The sequence below is a fragment of the Erinaceus europaeus genome, chromosome 23, assembly GCF_950295315.1.
Source record: "Erinaceus europaeus chromosome 23, mEriEur2.1, whole genome shotgun sequence".
NCBI lineage: Eukaryota > Metazoa > Chordata > Mammalia > Eulipotyphla > Erinaceidae > Erinaceus > Erinaceus europaeus.
In genome coordinates this window covers 4,481,863-4,502,514 of record NC_080184.1, presented here as the reverse complement: position 1 = coordinate 4,502,514, position 20,652 = coordinate 4,481,863, and the positions used below count along the sequence as shown (strand labels likewise).

The 20,652-nt window shown below is 38.1% G+C and overlaps 1 protein-coding gene across 1 annotated transcript in view; it reads right to left on the bottom strand.

Annotated features, from left to right (window-relative positions):
• Nucleotides 1-204: 204 nt before the first annotated feature.
• The window catches only part of LOC132535638 (vomeronasal type-2 receptor 116-like), a gene marked incomplete at its 3' end in the record, with an annotated part of 41,606 nt that continues 21,158 nt past the window's right edge, over nucleotides 205-20,652 (bottom strand). The window contains exons 7-13 of the mRNA XM_060182251.1: nucleotides 19,364-19,655; nucleotides 14,165-14,549; nucleotides 13,749-13,903; nucleotides 11,828-12,055; nucleotides 10,536-10,656; nucleotides 3,174-4,061; nucleotides 205-224 (exon numbers count right to left, since the gene is read on the bottom strand). Of these exons, the coding sequence (XP_060038234.1) occupies nucleotides 205-224; nucleotides 3,174-4,061; nucleotides 10,536-10,656; nucleotides 11,828-12,055; nucleotides 13,749-13,903; nucleotides 14,165-14,549; nucleotides 19,364-19,655 (2,089 nt within the window). The remainder of the gene's footprint in view (nucleotides 225-3,173; nucleotides 4,062-10,535; nucleotides 10,657-11,827; nucleotides 12,056-13,748; nucleotides 13,904-14,164; nucleotides 14,550-19,363; nucleotides 19,656-20,652) is intronic.

Sequence of the window (20,652 nt, the reverse complement as noted above, 5' to 3'; positions counted from 1 at the left end):
TGTTCTTGGCAGCACAATTTCTAATAGCCAAAACCTGGAAACAACACAGGTGTCCAAAAACAGATGAGTGGCTGAGCAAGTTGTGGTATATATACACAATGGAATACTACTCAGCTGTAAAAAATATTGACTTCACCGTTTTCAGCCGATCTTGGATGGACCTTGAAAAATTCATGTTAAGTGAAATCAGTCAGAAACAGAAGGATGAATATGGGATGATCTCACTCTCAGGCAGAAGTTGAAAAACAAGATCAAAAGAAAAAAAAACACAAGTAGAACCTGAAATGGAACTGGCATATTGCACCAAAGTAAAAGACTCTGGGTGGGGGTAGGTGGGTGGGGAGAATACAGGTCCAAGAAAGATGACAGAGGACCTAGTGGGAGTTGTATTGTTATAGGGAAAACTGGGGAATGTTATGCATGTACAAACTATTGTATTTACTGTTGAATGTAAAACATTAATTCCCCAATAAAGAAAAAAAGAAATTAAAAAGTAAATAAATAAAATAAATAAAAATAAATAAAACAATTGGGCCAAAAAATAAAAAGAAGTTGAAAAACAAGATCAGAAGAGAAGACACTAAGCAGAACTTGAACTAGAGTTGGTGTGTTGCAATAAAGTAAAAAAACTCTGCGGTGGGTAGGGATTCATGTCCTAGTACACGATGACAGAGGAGGACCAGTGGGGATTGTATTATTATGTGGCCATATTCTGCAAGTACAAACTATTGTATTTCTTTTTTTTTTTTTTAGTTTTAGGTTTTTACAGCATTTTGTTTATCATTTATTAGAAAAACACAGAGAAGTCAAGAGGAAAGGCGTCAATAGAGAGAGACACCTGAAACTCTGCCTCTCCACTCTTCAAGGTTTCCCTTTTCAAGTGGGGGCAGGGGCTAGAACCCACATCCCTGCACTTTGTAACATGTACATGCAACCTGGTGGGCCACTGCCCACTCCCTAGAAGGTTTTTGATTCTAAGAATTCATCTTTTTTTCCCCCTAGATTGCCCAATGTGTTGGAATATAGATGTTCTTTATATTTTGCAAGTGGTGACTCACGTAACAATAGTGTCTAGTTGACTATGAGATTATACATGGTTCTTTTTCTTTTTTTCTTAATTTCTTTATTGGGGAATTAATGTTTTACATTAAACTACTACATTTCAGTGTCTACTATAAACCATTAATACCGAAATCTAAAATTTTTTTTTAAATAATGGTTTATTACACATTTTTGTGGCGAGACAATCATATTTCAGAATATTTGCCTTATATAGGTAATAATCAAATTCAGGAGGAAATATATATCTAAATCTATATTGTTAGATGTAGAAGTTGAGCTCCACCACCATCCATGCAGGCCAAGCGAGTCTTCCCCAGTATTCACATGCAGTACCAGGATTTAATGCGTGGGCCTTAAGACATGGGGAGAGATGTACATTTTACAAAATAAATGTCTTTCTAGTTATATCCAGACAAATGTATTTTAAAAGAAACATAATAAATATTCTAAATGAATAAAAAAGGATATATTAATGGACAATATCATCAACTTGCATGGTCAAATGTGAATATATATAATTTTGTATGATAACTAGAACAAAGGAATTAATTTTAAGTAAAAAGGCAGGATAAAGCAACTGAGACAGTATTTGTGTTTCTAAATATCTCTGTCTCAATGAGGGGAATTTCACACAACAAATCCATGTTAAAAGGAGGGGGTCTTATTGGTAATCAAAAGGTAGTGTCTCATGAGATAGGGCATATATTCACATGTATCTGTAAATTAGGGCGAAGTATATGCCTGAAAGCAAAAGTGCACAATAGTCTGCAGTGAGGTAATATATGCAGTAAGCAAGGAGAAAGACCTGAAAATATACCATAAAGTTCCTAATGAAATAGTTTCTACTTAGACTTAGTTACCCTCCTCACCTACTTCCTGTTACACTTCTCTCACTTACTCCAAAGATAACCTTATCAAAGCAAGGACTGCAAAAGCTGAATAAGGTCAAGAGACTGGCAGACTTCAATGATGACACTTTAGTCACATTCAGGCCACCCTATCATCTGGGGCCCTAGTCGGGGAGTCCTGAGATTCCCACACAGACATGATGGGCCTAGATGTACTCCACTGTGACCAGTCATTTCTACCAGGAACAACACAATGGACCCCTTTGTGGGCCTCCATAGGACCTTGCCTTCAACATGGATCAGCAATGGTAGAGAACGTTCCATCTGGCAAAGGGAGGATGGACAACATACTCTATCCTACACCTGAGATCAACGGGGATGCAGAGGTCACATAGGCTCCTAAATTGAATGTGGGCCCCATATCAGATCAGATCAAATAGATGGGGTTTATAGTCAACAATATTTATACACCGTTCTCATATTTGGGAACTATTTTCTTCCCTGATCCAGCTTTCTGGTCCATTTTCCAGCCATGGGATCATCTCCACAACAATAAATTGTATCCACCTGCATATCATATGTAAGGCTCATGAAAGAAAAAAAAAACTAGTATAGTCATTGGTTCTTTGGAATATAACTAAAATAGTTCTACTGTCCTAATATTTACAAAATAAAGACCCCCTAATCTTCATCTGTAATATTCTAGCCTTTAGGTTCATGATTAGTCAACAAGTTATTGGGCTTTATATGTTAACTCTTTTTTCAGCCACCAGGTAGCAGATGCTAACATGATAAATCTGTACTTTTCTGGGCAGATGAGCCCACCAATGTGTCCTGGAGCTCTGCTCCCTCAGAGCCCTGCCCCACTAGGAATAGAGAGAGAGACAGGCTGGGATTATGGATTGACCTGTCAACCCCCATGTTCAGTGGGGAAGCAATTACAGAAGCCAGACCTTCCACCTTCTACATCTCATAATGACTCTGGGTCCATACTTCCAGAGGGATAAAGAATAGGAAAGCTATCAATGGAGGGGATGGGATGCTCAGTTCTGACGGTGGGAATTGTGTGGAGTTGTACCCCTCTTATCCTATAGTTTTTGTCAGTGTTTCCTTTTTATAAAGAAAATTTAAAAAGTTAGAGTCAGTTGCATTATAATATTGAAATGCAAAATCAAATTATTTCAGTTGTTTAAATCCCTTAAAATATGACAGACATGTGGGATAAAACCTAAGTATGTCCGTTTCTCCTGGGGTCCATTTTACTCTTTAAGTATTTCAAAGAGTTCTTGTCAGGTCTAATCAGAATAATGTAACACTTGGGAGCAAAGATGCATACGAGGAGACCAGCACTGGAGGCCAAGATGGAGAAGATCTCCAAGGCCACCATGCGCTTGCCCTGGGAACCGTGGTAGACAGGCAGAAAGGTCACCCAGATGCTGCAGAACGCCAGCATGCTGAAGGTCAAGAACTTGGCTTCATTGAAGGCGTCAGGCAGGTTGCGGACAAGGTAGGACAAGGAGAAGCTGACCAGGGCCAAGGAGCCCAGGTAGCCCAGCACACAGTAGAAGGCAGCGACTGAGCCCTTGTCACACATGAGGAGCAGGTGCCTGGGCTCAGAGTGTGTGTCTACATCAATGAAGGGGGGAGACAATCCCAGCCAGATGCCACAGATAACCACTTGGACAAGAGTGCAGATGGGAATGACATAGTTAGAAGCCCCTGATGCCAACAGCCACCTCATGGTTCTTCCCAGCTTCATGGATTTGAATGCCAACAGGACAATAATGGTTTTTGCCAACACAGTGGAAAGAGCCACAGTGAACACAAGTCCAAATGTGATTTGCTGGAGGACGCAGGTGACAGGGTGTGGCCGACCAATGAAGAGAAAGGAGCAGAGGAAGCAGAGGAGGAGGGAGATGAGTAGAATGTAGCTAAGAGTCCTGTTATTGGCCTTGACTATGGGGGTGTCTTGGTGCTTCACAAAGATCCACAAAACCACCACTGTGATGACAGAGACGCACAAAGCTGTGCAGGCCAGAGCCATCCCCAAGGAATCTTCAATGGACAAGTAGGTCACCAACTTGGGGAGACAGTGTGTTCTCTCTTGGTTTGAATATTCTTGGTCTGAGCACTGGATACAGTCTTGTGCATCTAGAGAGATAAGCAAGAATTGTATTTATTCACAACATTTATTTTTAATAATTTTAAAGTTTATAACCTTCAATCCATTATCTCTAATGACTCCTTCAGATGCACACAGAAGATACACCAAGATAAGTTTTCCTATTCTTGATCCTAGACAATTGTCTAAAAATAAGACTGGCTACATTTCAAAAGAAATTTCAGTCTAAGGCCAGTCTAGATTGGGTAATCCTCTGGTTATGTGATTTACCTTTGACACTGATAATGTATAATAGTTCTTTACAGTCAACACTGGTTTATAATAGACAAATTTGAAATTCTCTGAGTTAAAATGCTTTTATGGTTTAATTAGAGTTCTCATTTTTATTAATCACACAAAAGCTGAAAGAGAGAAAGTAGCATCTTTAATATCCTAAATCTCTGAGAAAATATTTTTCTGCAGAAAAAAATGTATCACAGTTCTTCTGGAATATTCTGATGAGAAATAAAATCTTCCCTTTATACAAATCAGTGATGTTTAAAAATATGGGGTTCACGTAGCCCAGTTGCCTCAATATGAGAATGAAGTTCGTAGCAGGCATTTTTTTCTTTATTTTTCCAATAGGACAGAGAGAAACTGAGAGGGCCTGTGGGGATGGAAAGATAGAGACAATGATAGATACCTGCAGACCTGCTGCACTGCTTGTGAGGTGTCCCCATTGCAGGTGTGGATGGAGGGTTCAAAACCTGATCCTTAGGCATAGCAAAACATTTGTTGTACTTTGATAATCTAATTGAAAATGCAGCCCATTAGGGAGTTTTGTTGGCATGGTAGGACAGCTCTCTGAGGAGTGAAGCCTTTCTACTCACAGCAACTACATATAGTGAGCAAACTTCTGACTAGGCCGTGCAATGTCAGAATACTCAGAGATGTTAAAACAACACATGGAAGTTTAGAACTTACAGAACACGTGGTAGAGAATGATGTAGTTTCACATCAGTGAAAAATCAGATTTAACAGGGTCAGGCGGTAGTGCAGTGGGTTAAAGTGCAGGTGGTGCAAAGCACAGGACTGGAGTCAGGATCCCGATTCAAGCCTCCAGCTCCCCACATGCTGGGTAGTCACTTCACAGACAGTGAAGCAGGTCTGCAGGTGTCTGTCTTTCTGTCCCCCTCTCTGTCTTCCCATCCTCTCTCCGTTTCTCTCTGTCCTATCCAACAATGATGACATCAATAACAACAATAACAACTACAACAACAATAAAAAAGGCAATTAAAAAAGGGAAAATTTAAAAAATCAAAAAAAAAAGAAAAAATCAGATTTTGGATATTTGGATAGTCAGTGAGAAAAGTCTTTTTTACTATTAGGACAGTAAAATTAAAGTAAGAATTAAAGAGTTAATGGTTTAATGGAGGGGGCTGGGCAGTGGTGAACCAAATTAAGAATACATTGTCCCAAGTCCAAGAATCCATGCAAGAATCCCCATTGGAGCCCCTGGCTAACCACCTGTAGGTTGAATGTTTCTCAAAGTGTATAGCTTCCTCTCTCTGTCTCTATCTTCCCTTCCTCTCTCAATTTCTCTCTGTCTTAGCCAATAAAATGGGGAAAACATGGCTTCCAGAAGCAGTTGATAACACTGAGCCCCAACAATGTTGCTGGAGGGGAAAAAACTGATTCAATGGGAACTTTGGGCCTGTTTATACAGCATAATGCTTTGCAAAAAGATTTCATGTCTCATGCTCTGAGGTCAAAGGTTCAATCTTCAACATCACCACAATCCAGAACTGAGCAGGGCTCTGGTTGGTATCTTTTTTCTTCTTTTTTTCTTTCATTTTTTTCTTTATTGGAGGATTAATATTTTCCATTCAACAGTGAATACAATAGCTTATACATACATAACATTTCTCAGCTTTCCACATAACACCACTAGGTCCTCCATCATCTTTTCCAGGACCTGTACAATCCCCTGCACCCACCCACACCAGAATCGTTTACTTTGGTGCAATACACCAACTCCAATCCAAGTTCTGCTTAGTGTTTTCTCTTCTCATCTTGTTTTTTGACTTCTGCCTGTGAGTGAGATCATCCTATATTCATCTTTCTGTTTCTGACTTATTTCACTTAAGATGATTTCTTCAAGCTCTAGCCAAGATGGGCTGAAAATGGAGAAATCACCATTTTTAATAGCTGAGTAGTATTCCATTGTGCAATAGACCACAACTTGCTCAGCCACTCATCTGTTGTTGGACACCTGGGTTGCTTCCAGCTTTTAGCTATTACAAATTGTTATGAACATAGGTATACGTAGATCTTTTTGGGTGGGTACGTTTGGTTCCTTAGGGTAAATCCCCAGGAGATGAATTGCAGGGCATAGGGTAGGTCCATCTCTAACCTTGTGAGAGTTCTCTACACTGCTCTCTCCACATAAGTTGGACCAGTTTACATTCCCACCAGCAGTGCAGTGTTGGTATGCTTTAAAAACCCCTTCTGTTTCATTTGGTTTAATCCCCCCTGCATTCTATTTACAGAACACTGTATTCTATTTACATAACCTCTGTTAACAAGCACCACTTTCCCTCCAGGGCATTGGTGGTTTAGTGGTAGAATTCTCACCTGCTCCACATCCTCTCCTTGTCATACCCTGATTTTCACCAGTCACTTTTCTCTCCACCCTCTCTGCATCACATCCTGTTCCCACCCTACTGGGCTAGTATATTTATCAGGACAAGGTAGTTTGTAGTTTTTAGTTTAGTTTAGCTTAGCTTGGTATAGATTGCACCGCGTCCTGCATGAATAAAGAGATACTGCGTACAACCCAGCCATGAGTCCCCGGTCATCTGTTACCTGCCCGTGAAGCCAGCCCGGTGAAAACAACAGTGCAGGAGGGTTCCTTTGTCCTCACAATGCCTCCAGCATCTTTTGCTGCTGCTTTTTTCTGATATATGACAGTCTCACAGGAGTGTAGTAATCTTATTGTTGTTTTTATGGTTGGTCTCTTTCTATCTCTGTCTTTCTTTTGTCATCTCTCTCATTAAAGTAAATAAAATATAGAGGTCAGTGGTGGTGCAGCTGGTTAAGCACACACATTACAGTGTACAAAGACCTGAGTTTAAGCTCCCAGTCAACACCTGCAGGTAGATAGCTTTGCAAGTCATAAGCAGGGCTGTAGTCATCTCTCTGTTCTGTCTCTTTCACTCTCTATCACCTCCTTACCTCTCAACTTTTTTTTTTTTTTTTTGCTTCCAGGGTTATTGCCTGTACTATAAATCCACTGGTCCTGGAGGCCTTTTTTCCCATTTTGTTGCCCTTGTTGTTAATGTTATTGTTGCCACTGCTGTTGGATTGGACACAGAGAAATCAAGAGTGATGGAGAAGACAGAGAAGGTGAGAGAAAGATAAACACCTGCAGACATACTTCATCACTTGTGAAGTGACCCCCCCCTACAGGTGGGGAGTCAGGGACTCAAACCAGGTGACTATAGCTCAGTTTGGGTTCGAAAATAGAGAAAAAAGAAAGGAAAATTTATTATTGCTATTATTATTCCTAAAGTGCACCCCTGCGACCCCCCAATAATCAGACCCTGGGGGCCAGAGAGCTGCTCCTAGAAGGCTCCCCCGCTGAGCTTCTTTCTTTAACAATATTCCTGGCCATGACCAGGGGTTCATTTCAATTCCAGTCCTGTTCCTTTCTAAAACCCTTGGCCCTTTTTCTTTCTAACTGGCCAATTGGAGCTACAAATATTTGACTAGGCAGAGCCTTACTCAGAAAGAGAAAGACTGCCAGAGGTGATTTTTGTTTTTTTGTTTGTTTTATATTCTTAACAATCAGCTGTCTCTACTCAGGGGACATGCCGCAATCTGGATCCATCCAAGCTGAAGGCAGGACAGGTTTTTTACTCTGTTCATTTTATTATTAATACTATATATAGGTATATCTCTTCCCCCCTCCATCAGTTGGACCAGAATTAACTCTTAGTGTATTTTCCATAGCTAGGGGACAAGGTGTCTTATCCATTGCTAGAGGAACTTGTTTCACTCTTTCTACCTCCCCTACCAACTCTCCCCCTTATCCCTCCTCCTAGCTAATTAAATCATAATAATAATTATAATAATAAACACTTTCCTTTCACTGCTCTTTTGTTACTGTTCTTTTTCTTATCTTTCTCTTTTTTCTTTCTTTTTTCATTATTGTCATCCTTTCTTCTTTCCTCCTTCTTTGGTTTTCTGAATTCACTGATACACATTTTTGAATTATATTGGGGAAGAAATCTGACTCAGAGTGGACTCTCTCTGTGTGTATCTCTGCTCTACTTCCCTTTCTCCTCTTGCTACCCCTAGAATATACAGTAGATAGTAGATTTGCATGATTGTCTGTTCTTGGTATCCCTTTTTTCCTTTCTATTTTTCCTCACTTGGATTGGTTGCTATTTTTTCTCACACTAGAGACATTGTTTGGCTAATATTGGTTAAACGGCTCCAATCCTTGCTTCAGTTGCTATTGTAATTTCTGAGGTTGGTGATTGCAATTGTCATAAATATATCTAGTATAGTGTGGCTTGTACTCAAAACACAACAACTGAGGAATAACAGAACATAAAAATAAAAAACACATTAATAAAGAATGGTTAGATCCAGAGCAAATAAAACTGCTGCTACAATGAATGAAGACAAAAGCCCAGAAGAAAATATAAATTAGCCAGAAGTAACCATGAATAAGATAGTAAGCAAGCAATAATAAAGTTTTTAACCACAGAAATGGAAACAAATTTGGAGGAAAGGGCTAGCAATATTAGGGAAACAAAAGATAAAACGCTCAAGGAAAATACTAATTACCTTGAAGCAATTAGAGAACTGAAAGCTGAAATAGCTGAACTGAAGAAAGCAGCAGAGGGAAGTGATAGCAGACTACCAGAAGCAGAAAACAGAATTAGCCAGACAGAGGATGAGGTATAGAAAACTAAGAGGTGAAAGAGCTCAAAAACAGATTGAGAGACACTGAAAACAACAGCAGAGACATATGAGATGATCTCAAAAGGAGTAACATTCGTATAATTGGCATGCCAGAGGAAGAAAGAGAGGAAGGGGAAGCAAACATTCTAGAGGAAATTATAGAAGAAAACTTCCCAGACCTAAACAACATAAAGGACATTAAGATTCCAGAGGCCCAGAGAGTCCCAAACAGAATCAACCCAGAGCTGAAGACACCAAGACACATCAAGTCCCAATGAAAAGAAGTAAGGATAAGAAAGGATCCTAAAGGCTGCAAGAGAAAAACAAAAAGTCACGTGTCAATGGCTTAAACTCACCCATCAAAAGGCACAGAGGGAGGATAGATCAGAAAACATAACCCAACCATATGCTGCTTGCATGATTCCCATGTGACACAACAAGATAAACACAGACTTAAAGTGAGAGGATGGAAAATTATCACACAGGCTAATGGACCACAAAAAAGGCAGGAACAGCCATTCTCATCTCTGACACAATAGATTTTAAATTAAAGTAATAAAAGATAGGCAAGGACATTACATAATGATTAGAACTTCAATCAGCCTAGAAGAGTTAACAATCAACATCTATGCACCAAATGAGGGACCATCTAAGTACACTTGAGTTTGCAGTGAGTACAACTCCCCCCCAACACTTTCTCTCCACTATTGCAACCATTCAGTCCATGATAGCTCAACAATTCGTTTGGCTTTGCATGTTAACTCTCTTTTCAGCCACCAGGTTCCAGATGCCATCAAGATGCCAGCCAGGTTTCTCTGGACTGAAGACCCCACCAATATGTCCTGGAGCTCAGCTTCCCCAGAGACCCACCCTACTAGGTGGGTCTAGAGAGGCAGACTGGGAGTATGGATCGACCAGTCAATGCCCATGTTCAGTGGGGAAGCAATTACAGAAGGCAGACCTTCCACCTTCTGCAACATACAAGAACCCTGAGTCCATGCTCCCAGAGGGATAAAGAATGGGAAAGCTATTGGAGAGGGGATGGGCTATGGAGATTGGTTAGCGGGAATTTTGTGGAGTTGTACCCCTCCTATCCTACAGTTTTGTTAAAATCTCCTTTCTTAAATAAAATAAAGGTCTCTAGGATCCTGCTTTGAGACCCTGGCTTCTCACTGGTGGAGAGGGGGAGTCACTTCACAGGTGGTGAAATAGGTCTGTAGGTGTCTATCTTTCTCTCCCCCTCCCTGTCATCCCCTCCTCTCTCCATTTCTCTATGTCTTGTCCAACAACGACAACATCAATAACAACAAGAAGAATTACTACTACAATAAAAAAGTGAGGGCAACAAAAGAAAAAAAATAAATACATTTTTTAATAAGTTAAAATAGGGAAATAAAGCTTTAAGCAATTTGTGGGATGCAGAGGGCCATGAGGTGGTGCACCTGGCTACGTGCACATGCTATCATTGGTGGAGTCCACTGCTATAATAAAAGCCAATATCCGGCTTTTGCTTTTCATTGAAGTAACAAGTGAGCATTGATAAGTTTTCCTACCTTGTGTATTTGAAATCTCCCCTGTCAGACAAAAGACACATTCAAAGCAGCAGATTGCCTTAGCCTGTATAACTTTCTTGAATCCTGGACCACACTTCTGTGTGCACACAGATATGGGAGCCTAAGGTAGAAAAGAGAAAGTCTTTCAGAACATTCCTTTTGTATTGTGGTAAAAACAGATATCACAAATATATCATCTACAAGACTTTAAGAGTGGCATGCAGTCCAGTATTGTGAAATATATATATATATATAATATATATATATATATATATTATAGAACTGATGTCCAAAACTCTATCTTGTAGAGCTAGCTGGAATTCTTAGTATTCATTTCGTAATTGCCACGAAAGTTCGGAAAATCAAGGCTTTTGATTTTCATTACTCTTATAATTAGTGATATTGAGCACTTTGTTGTTGTTGTTGATGATCATGTACACCTTTGTGGGGGGGAATATGTATATATGGCATAGGCTAGATGGGTCAGAATGATCTGGTCCTGTCAGTATCTAAATAGTAAATAGCATTAAATGACTTAAGTCATGGTGAGGTCAAGTATAATATTGTCGATTCTAACCACGGGATTTTCAAAGTAAACCAAGCTCCCAAATAAGTTGGTTATCATAATTATCTACTACCTTCTCAAACTCTAAGTCTGCAAAGAACTTTCCCCCATTCTCCATAAAACATTTATTTCTCCCAGTTCTGGAATATCTGGGACTTTGCTTGTATTTCTTGATGCCTCTCCTGTTAACCTCTTACCCTATTATACCACCTCTGCTGACCTTAAGAAGAAAAAGTAGTAATACTTCATTGGTTCATTGCCATTACCCAGACTTCACCACTAAAAGCTGTTTTTTTTTTCAAGTAGAGAGACAGAGAGAGATAGTAGAGCATGGTAACTCCCTCCAATGTAGTAAGAGTCAGGTCTCAGTCTATGTTTTGCTGGCATTACAGAAATACCTAACACATGCCCCTTACATAATATAAGTAAGCATTTAAAATATAAGAAAGGCCAGTGACATTTCTGACTTGGATAGCATGTTGCTTTGTCATCCTTATCACTGCCCTTTTGCCTTCTCTATCTTTTATATAAAAATAAAAATAAATGGTGTAAACTTAATCTAAAATTTAAAAATTATGAAGGATTATTAAAATAGTATGCACTCAGTACATTACACTATAAAAATGATGTTAGTTATAAATCAGAAGTGTGAACACTCTATCTCATGTTAGGACTCTATTTAGATGTTTCCATTATGTCTGTAAGTAGAAATGAAATGTTACTGTACCTTTTCCAGTTCAATAGGCCATTCTATGGCCTCTTTATTGAGGACCAAGGTTTGGTTATTTTGACCATTGATGACAAACTCTCCCACCTTAACTAGGAAGTCATGAGCTGCAGGAAATGACACAGTGTTCAGGATATCGTATCGTTTTACTAACTTTCTTTGGTCTTCCAAGGATATGTGTTCCCCAATGCTGTTAGTAAAGTGGATGTTTCTGAGAAGTAAGTGAAGCTGGAGGAAAAGTAAATTTATAAATGAAAAGTGTATTCAATTTAGAGATTGAAGTCCCATGCCTATCAACACATCCTTCCCCCAAATAAATGTTCTTTGTCATAATAGTTGTTTATTATTCATTTACTTAATTAATTATTTGTTTTATTGTCACTAGGGTTATTGCTGCGGACCCATGCCTACACAGTGACTCCACCATTTTACTGGACAAACCACTGACCAGTACCAGCTTTCAGTTCTGTCTGAATGGCCGTCAGTGGCACAATGAGAAAATCAATTCTCTAGCCATAAAATAAATTTAGAAATCCATTAATTAAATTATAATGTTTCCTATAGTTTAGTTGATACATGGACATTTGTACAAGACATACCAATGACATCTGGTCAGGCTAATCCTTTCTCACTAAAGGGGGCAATATAGACACTTTATAAATTCTACATGTACTATAAATAGTATTATATATACTGAAATGAACCATAACCCAATCTGCCACAATTTTGCATGCTTTAAATAAAATTATGCTAAGGGCTCATACTGTAGTCTTCAAAAAAGTCTTAGTTTATGATACCAGAAAACTGATTTGATCTATGTTTTGTTGGTCTATATTTTGTCATGAGGTATTTGCTATGGAAGTTTTGTTTATATTTGAAATAATCTCTATTACTTTAAAATACATGAATTTAATGCTGACAAAATATCTTCCTGGCATTGTGTGTCTGCTCTGTCTTGGATGTGTCCCATATTCATATGTGATCCTGATCCTGACTTCATTGGAGAAAGCTTATCTATCTATCTATCTATCTATCTATCTATCTATCTATCTATCTACGTATCACACATCTATCTATATAAATATATCATCTAACTATCCCCTATCTTCTATTGATCTATTACCTGTCATCTATCTATTATCTATCATCCATCTAGCACCTGTCTATGTATCATCTACCATATAATCTATCTGTGTATCATCTACTTATCTATCAGATTTGCCTCTATCTCCTCATCTATAAATATCATTCCAGAATCATAAAGACCCACTAATGACAGAGTAAGTATACATTATATGTATTAATCACTTAGCATTATTAGAATACTCTTAAAAGCAATGAGTTTAAGTAGAGTTTATAAATAAAAGCAGGTCCTGGGAGTAGGGCTGGAGAACAGTGGGTTAAGCGCCAGTTCGAGCCCCCTGCAACCCCACCTGCAGAGGAGTTGCAGTGAAGCAAGTCTGCATGTGTCTTTCTTTCCTCCTCTCTGTCTTCCCCTCTTCTCTCCATTTCTCTCTGTCCTCCCTAACAAAGATGACATCAGTAATAACAACAACTACAACAACATTAAAAAAGGCATAAAAGGGAAAATAAGTAAATTTTAAAAAGCAGGTCCTTAAGTAAGGTTATTCTAATCAATGTCATTCAGGATTTATTTTCTCCTCATCAAGGGAAAAATGGTATTAAATGAACTTTCATTGTGTAATGATATCAATACCCTGAAATTTTTTGAAGACAGGATTTTCCAGATAGATATTCTAGAATTAGTCATAAGCTACATATGATATAAATAAATTCTCCCTTTCTTTTTAGGAGATGATGTTGGTTATGAAATACATTCATTAGTATTTGCTACATTTCAATATGAATGTCTAGAATGTGCTGTCTGTCTGTGCAGATCCTGTATTTGGTGGGGACTAACCTGCCAAGAGAGAAGCATTGGGATGTTTGCATCTCTTTTCAATCCTGTTTCTGTTTCCTCCTGAAACATCTCGTGGAGTGCTCTGGTTACTATATGCACAGCATTGTAGACAATATAGGTGGATTCAGACATGATTGTATTTCCTGGTATAAACTCTAGGGAAATATTTGGCAGACAGTCTTTGAATTTTCTACATAGTGACCCAGAAAATGAACATTCAAATGTGTCAAGCCACAATTTCTCTAAATAAAAATCTTCTGGATATTTTGAAGGGTTGAATGTTTTAATAAAGTCTTCAAAACCAGGCACTTCTCTCTTCTGGGGTAAAAATGAGAGACTTCCATGGAAAAAGTCCATTATATGCTTCACCCTATGCAAGTCAATATATAACTCTGTGGCTATAACCCACATCTTACCTACAAGTTCAAAGGTTCTTCCATAGAAGTATACACCCATAATAATTTGAGAATCACCATGCAATACAGAGACATTTACTTTTTCATGATCAGCTAGGCGAGGTATATTTTCAACATCTAAATTGTCATTCCATATCCATGAGATAGGTAATGTCAGCATAAAGACTGTACAGATATATTTTTTCAACATCTCTGCCTCCAACATTGAGGCAAATTTATAACTTTTTACATCATCAGAAACAATTATTCCCACCCAAGTCCAGTCAAAATGCAAGAATAGCAAAACCAGTCCATGTGTCAGGAAGTTGTCTTTAGCAGCCATTTGATAGAGTGATGGGAACTGATCTTTGTCACTCAGTAAAGAATCATATGGTCCATAAGTGACCTAAATAAGAAACACAAACATTCTGATTTTCATTATGACTAATAAAAATTAAATTTTCTGCCTGGTAGCGGAAAAAATATATAAACATAAGATTTAATCAAGAGGAGATATAAACAGAACAGCTGGTGGTCTGGGATGTGGTGTCCTGGAATCCCACCTCCCCAGAACCCTACTCCACTAGAGAAAAATAGAAATAGGATGGAAATATGAATAGACATGTCAATGTCCATGTCCAGTGAAGAAGCAATTACAGAAGCCATCCCTTCCTTCCACCTTCTGCACCCCTTTAAGATTTGGGTCCATACTTCCAGAGGGATAAAGAATAAGAAAACTTCCAATGGGAAATGGAACGCTGGTGGTGAGAATTATATGGAATTGTAGCCCTCTTATCCCACATTATACTATCTTGTTTATCATTATTAAATCACTAATAAAAATAAAATATTTTTAGGTAAAGTAAAAGAAGCAAGATGAAAATGAAAGAGACTGTAGCATCAAAGTTTCATTTGATGTGGTGTGATTCTGACTCAAGACTGTCATGTACATGACAGTACAGAACACTATACAAATGAGTCATTTTCCATGCCTGTCATTTTAATATGTGCATTTTCAAGAAGAAATGATGATGGCATTGTCCAGGTATTATATTAAGTAGTTGGATGACATATTTACCCTTACTCCATGTGGTTTATGAAGACAATGTGACCCCACTATATCCAGTAATCACTGTTAAATTAAAACATTGAGATGACCATAAGTATTTACAATAAACTCTTAATCAAACCTATAAAAATAGATCTGGTAAAATGTCAGGGATAGAATTTACAAAACTTATTATGAAAGCAATAAAAGAATCTAAACTTAAGATGCAGAACATACTCAAGAATACAGAGATCATTTCTCCAAAAATTATAGACACAGTAGAAGAACTACAAACTGAAAGTGGTATAAAGTTGGAATAAATGATAGAACAAGTGAAAATGGAGCAATACAGTGTAAGGTACACTTTGAATGCACTTCTGACTCATATAGAAGGCCAGGAAGTAGATTAAATTAGGTTGAGAAGAGGAAATCATGATAAAAACTTAAAAAGTCTCATAAATTTAAATCTTCTAGAGAAGAAAGACTCAGGAAAAAGAAATGATTCTCTGTAAAATTGCAGATTCCATAAGAAGGACAAAAGTGAGAGTCATTCAGATCCTTGAAGAAGAAGAAGAAAGGGGTAAAGAAGCAGAGAACACATTTAAAGAGATCATAGCAGAAACTTTTCACAGCTGAATAATGTTGAAATCACAGACATCCAGGAAATGGAACAAACACCCATATTTGTGAATCTAAATACATGTGAATGAAAGCATATCAGAGTAAAACTATCCCAAAACAAGGACAAGATGAAAATATTGCAAGTTAGCCAGAAAAGAAAGACCTGGTCCGACAGATGCAGAATCATAAAGCTCTCAGCAGATTTCTCATCACAAGCAGTGAAGCAGGTCTGTATTTCTCTCCCCCTCTATGTCTTTCCCTCCTCAGTTTCTGTCCTGTGCAACAACAACAGCAACAACAAATATAACAATAACAACAAAGGCAACAAAATTAATAAATGGTCTCCGGGAGCAGTGGATTCCTAGTGCACCACCACCCATCCTCTTAGCATTTATTGTATTAAATAATATAATCTGTCATCTGAATTTGAAAGAAAAAATATTTCCAGAATTAACAACCATGAGCAAGCATTCTCTTGAATTTTATCGTCAATAATCTCCTAGTTAGAACATATCCTGAACTGAGTAAGCTAGAAGTGCAATCTCAGATGTCAAGCTGCATGTGTTCATTTAGAACTCTCGGAAAATTTATCTGTAGATGCTAACAGAGAGGGTATGTCAACAGTGGTTTAAACGTAGTTAAAGATCACTGAATTTGTAGAGATAGTTCTGACTGTGCAGACTGAAGCAAGATGACTATCTATTTGGATATCAACATAGGCCAGTTACTGACTTCTAGACACACTCTGGAAAGCTTACAGTCTATAATGGTCAGTTCTCTTTGCTGTGGATATGTTTTTATAGAAAGGTAAGCATTCAGGAATGGAAAATACTATTAATATATTAATAGAGAGATAAATGAGTGCCTCTTGTTTCTTCTGGGTTTAACTTTAAATCTAAATCTATCTCATTTATTATTTTTTATTTTTATTAATAAAATGGAAATATTGACAAGACTACTAGATAAGAGTGGTACACTTCCACAGGATTCCAACCACCAGAACTCCTTATTATGTGGTCATGGTGAGGAACATTCTAGGCTGCACTAATTTCAGGACTCATCTTCTTTTAGAGGTAGAGTATGTTGGCCCATTTATTTTTATCCTTCTTCTCAGTGAATAATGCCATAATCCAATGGCAAAGGAGTTGGCTTATTTTCAATATACAGGGCTTGACTTAATACATTCCACGGTCTCCAGCAGTCCTGTGGGGTGTGAAGCTTGCTCCATGCAGGTGTGGCCCTACCTGGGGCTTGAACCAGGACCACTGCACATCGTAATGTTTGTGTTCAACCAGATGCAACACTATTTTGCCCCTTAAATATAGTTTTTTTTCCTGTTTCTAATCTATTAGCCATTGAATGTTAGCTTATCTAGTATCTTCTTTAATCAATAACACAAATTGTCAACACTTCATTCATTTTTGCCATCAGGATTATTGCTGGGGCTTGACAGTCTGCACAACCAATTCAATTTTTTAAAATATTTCTTCTATTTCTTTCTCCCTTCCTCTCTTTTTCTTCTTCTACTTCTTCTGTCTTCTTCTTCTTCATCCTCTTCTTTTCTTCTTTTTCTTCTTCTTTTCTTCTTCCTCCTATTTTTCTTTTCTACTTCTTCATCCTCTTCTTTAATTCTTCTTTTTCTTCTTTTTCATATTCTTTTCTTCTTCCTACTCTTCTTTTATTCTTCTCCTTCTGCTCCTCCATCTTTTTCTTTTATTCTTTTTTAGAGACAGAGGAAAGTAGGGAAAAATAAAAGTAGAGAGAAACAAGCAACCTGCAGCAATGCTCTACTACTTGGGAAGCTGCACCCCTTGTGGAGGGTAATGGTGTGCTTGAACTTGTACTCCTGTGCATGGTAATGTGTGTACTCAGCCAGGTGCACCACTGCCCAGACCCTGAATACTGAAGTCTTAAACTTGAATTCTCTTAACATTTAATTTTTGCTGAATATATGTACCTAATTCCTGTTAGAATGGCCCCCACCAAAAAAGCCAATAACAAGTATTGGTGAGGATTTGGGGGAAAGGAATTACTGTGCATTGCTTATGGGAATGTAACTTGATATAAATTCTATTCTAATTGTATGAAAGCTATTCAAAAAAATTAAAAACAATACCATGTTCCAGTACTACTACTTCTGGGATATACATCTGTATATTCAAACTAAAGGAAAGCAAATTATCAAAGAGATTATCACATTACCATGCTGATAGCAGCATTAGTCACAGCACCCAAGAAATAAGCTTCTTGTAGAAAGAATAATGAAGCTATGAATTCTGTTCCACATGCAATAAGTACTATGTGTGGAAGAGAAGGAAGCCCTGGCAGTTATGACAGCGTGGATGGAACTTGAGAGCATTGTCCTTATTGAAATAATTTGGGGAGGATTGAAGTTCTGCAAAATATCATTATTTGTGAAATCAAAAGAAGAAGAAGGAGAAGAAGAAGAAGAAGAAGAAGAAGAAGAAGAAATAGAAGAAGAAGAAGAAGAAGAAGAAGAAGAAGAAGAAGAAGAAGAAGAAGAAGAAGAAGAAGAAGAAGAAGAAGAAGAAGGAGATCTCACAGAAACAGAGATAGATAAATAGTTGCCAGCAGTTGGGAAGCGAGAAAATAGGGAAAGTTTGGCAAAAAGGTACAAGCTTTACGTAATAAGATGAAAAAGGCTTGAGAGACTAAAATAAATGATGACTGTAGTTGATAACACTGTACTGTATAATTACAAAAAAATAGTACTGAGTAGGGGCCAGGTGATGATGCACCAGGTTGAGTGTACATGTTACAATGCACGTGGACCCGGGTTCAAGCTCCCCAGTTCCCACAGGCAGAGGAAAAGCTTCACAAGTGGTGAAGCAGTGTTGCAGGTGTCTCTGTCTCTCTCCCTATCTCTCCATCTCCCCCCTTCCTCTCTATTTCTGGCTATCTCTGTCCAATAAATAAATAAAGATAATAAAAGAAGAACTTGACATTCAAAAAGATTACTGAATAGAATGCCAATGCACTCTTACACACACACACACACACACACACACACACACAAAATATGAATTCTGCACATTCCGGAGTTAGGCAGTGATTTTGCTTTCTCTCTTCTTATAAAGATGAATAAGTAGGGAGTCAGGCGGTGGCGCAGCGGGTTAAGCACATGTGGCACAAAGCACAAGGACTGACGAAAGGAACCTGGCTGGAGTTCTGGCTCCCCACCTATAGGGGAGTTGCTTCACAGGAGGTCAAACAGGTTTGCAGGTGTCTGTCTTTCTCCTCTGCCTCTCTGTCTTCCCCTTCTCTCTCCATTTCTCTCTGTCCTATCCAATAACAACAATACCAATAACCACAACAATGTTAAACAACAAGGGCAACAAAAGGGAAAAAATAAAGTATATATTAAAAAAGATGAATAAGTAAATATAAAAAAGAATTCCATAGTAGAATTACCAGAGATATTTTCTCTCGATTCTGAACAAGACACTCATTTTTCTTTTTCTTTACATAAGAGATAAGAAAGGCCAATCTGGAGTTTTCAACTATATACATCGAATGTAAAACTCTCTTACCTGTGGAATTTTGTAGAGTTCCAAAAGCGGTGAAATATTTGATGAGAATTCTGGTGTGGTTCCTGCAATAATGGCGGCAGATTTGCTTTGTTTCTGACAGCTATAATTAGGGACAGTCTGATTCCCTCCTGAGAACCAAAAGAAGATGTTCTCCAAAGGCTTGTCATTTTTATTAAAGGCGTTGTAGAGATTGAAACCGAGTGTGAAATTAGGCAGCAGACGGGGGTCCTTGTTGATCTCTTCAATGGCAAAGAGAAAGGCCAGAATGTAATGATAATTGTGCAACTCCCACCTGAATGGAAAACACAGCATGAGAGACAACGATCAAGTTATTGAACTCGGGCTTGGGTGGTGGCGCATTTGGTTGAGCATGCGTGTTACAGTACACCATTTCCCAAGTTCAAGTCCCCACTCCCCACCTGCAGGGGGAAAGCTTCACAAGTGGTGAAGCAGGGCTTCAGGTGTCTCTCTGTCTCCCTGTCTCCCCCTTCCTCTCAATTTCTGGCTGTCTCTATCCAAAAAAATATTTAAAATTTTTTTAAAGTTCTTAACTCAGAGATATCTCTTAAGCTATCAGAGACTGATAGTTAATTAAACATTCATGAGCACTTAAAATCTCCACAGAATATTATCTTTATTTATTTATTTGAGAGAGATAGTCATAAATTGAGAGGGAAGGGGAGAGATAGAGAAAATGAGAGACAGAGACACCTGCAACCATGCTTCACCCCTCTGAAGCTTCCCCCCCGTAGGTGGGCACCAGAGACTCAAACCTCGGTCCTTGTGCACTGTAACATGTGTGCTCAAGCAGATGAGCCCCTCCACAAAATAGTAAATGCAAACTCTTTTCAATTTCTGGCATACAAAAATATTCACTCACTTTTGGTAATCTGTGTTGTAAATATTATAATATTATACCTACTATAGTTAAAATATTTTGGTCAAAGTGTTTACTTTCAGCATTGCTGCTGCCTCTGATTACATTATAATGTAGTGAATTTTAATTCATACATCACACTGTGTCTATTAAAACACACATACAAACGGGAAGTCAGACCCACACATAATTGCACTTTGTACCTGTATCCACAGTTGCCAAAAATAAAATAAAATGAACAGTATTAAAGGGACATATGCACCCTTATATATAGTGATACCTGCACTATTTACAATTGCCAAAAAGTGGAAGCAGCCTAAATGCCCATTAGCATATAATTGGCTAATTAAGGTATGGGTTATTTTGTTCATGGGACACTATTCTGTAATCACTAAAGAAATCGCATCCTAGC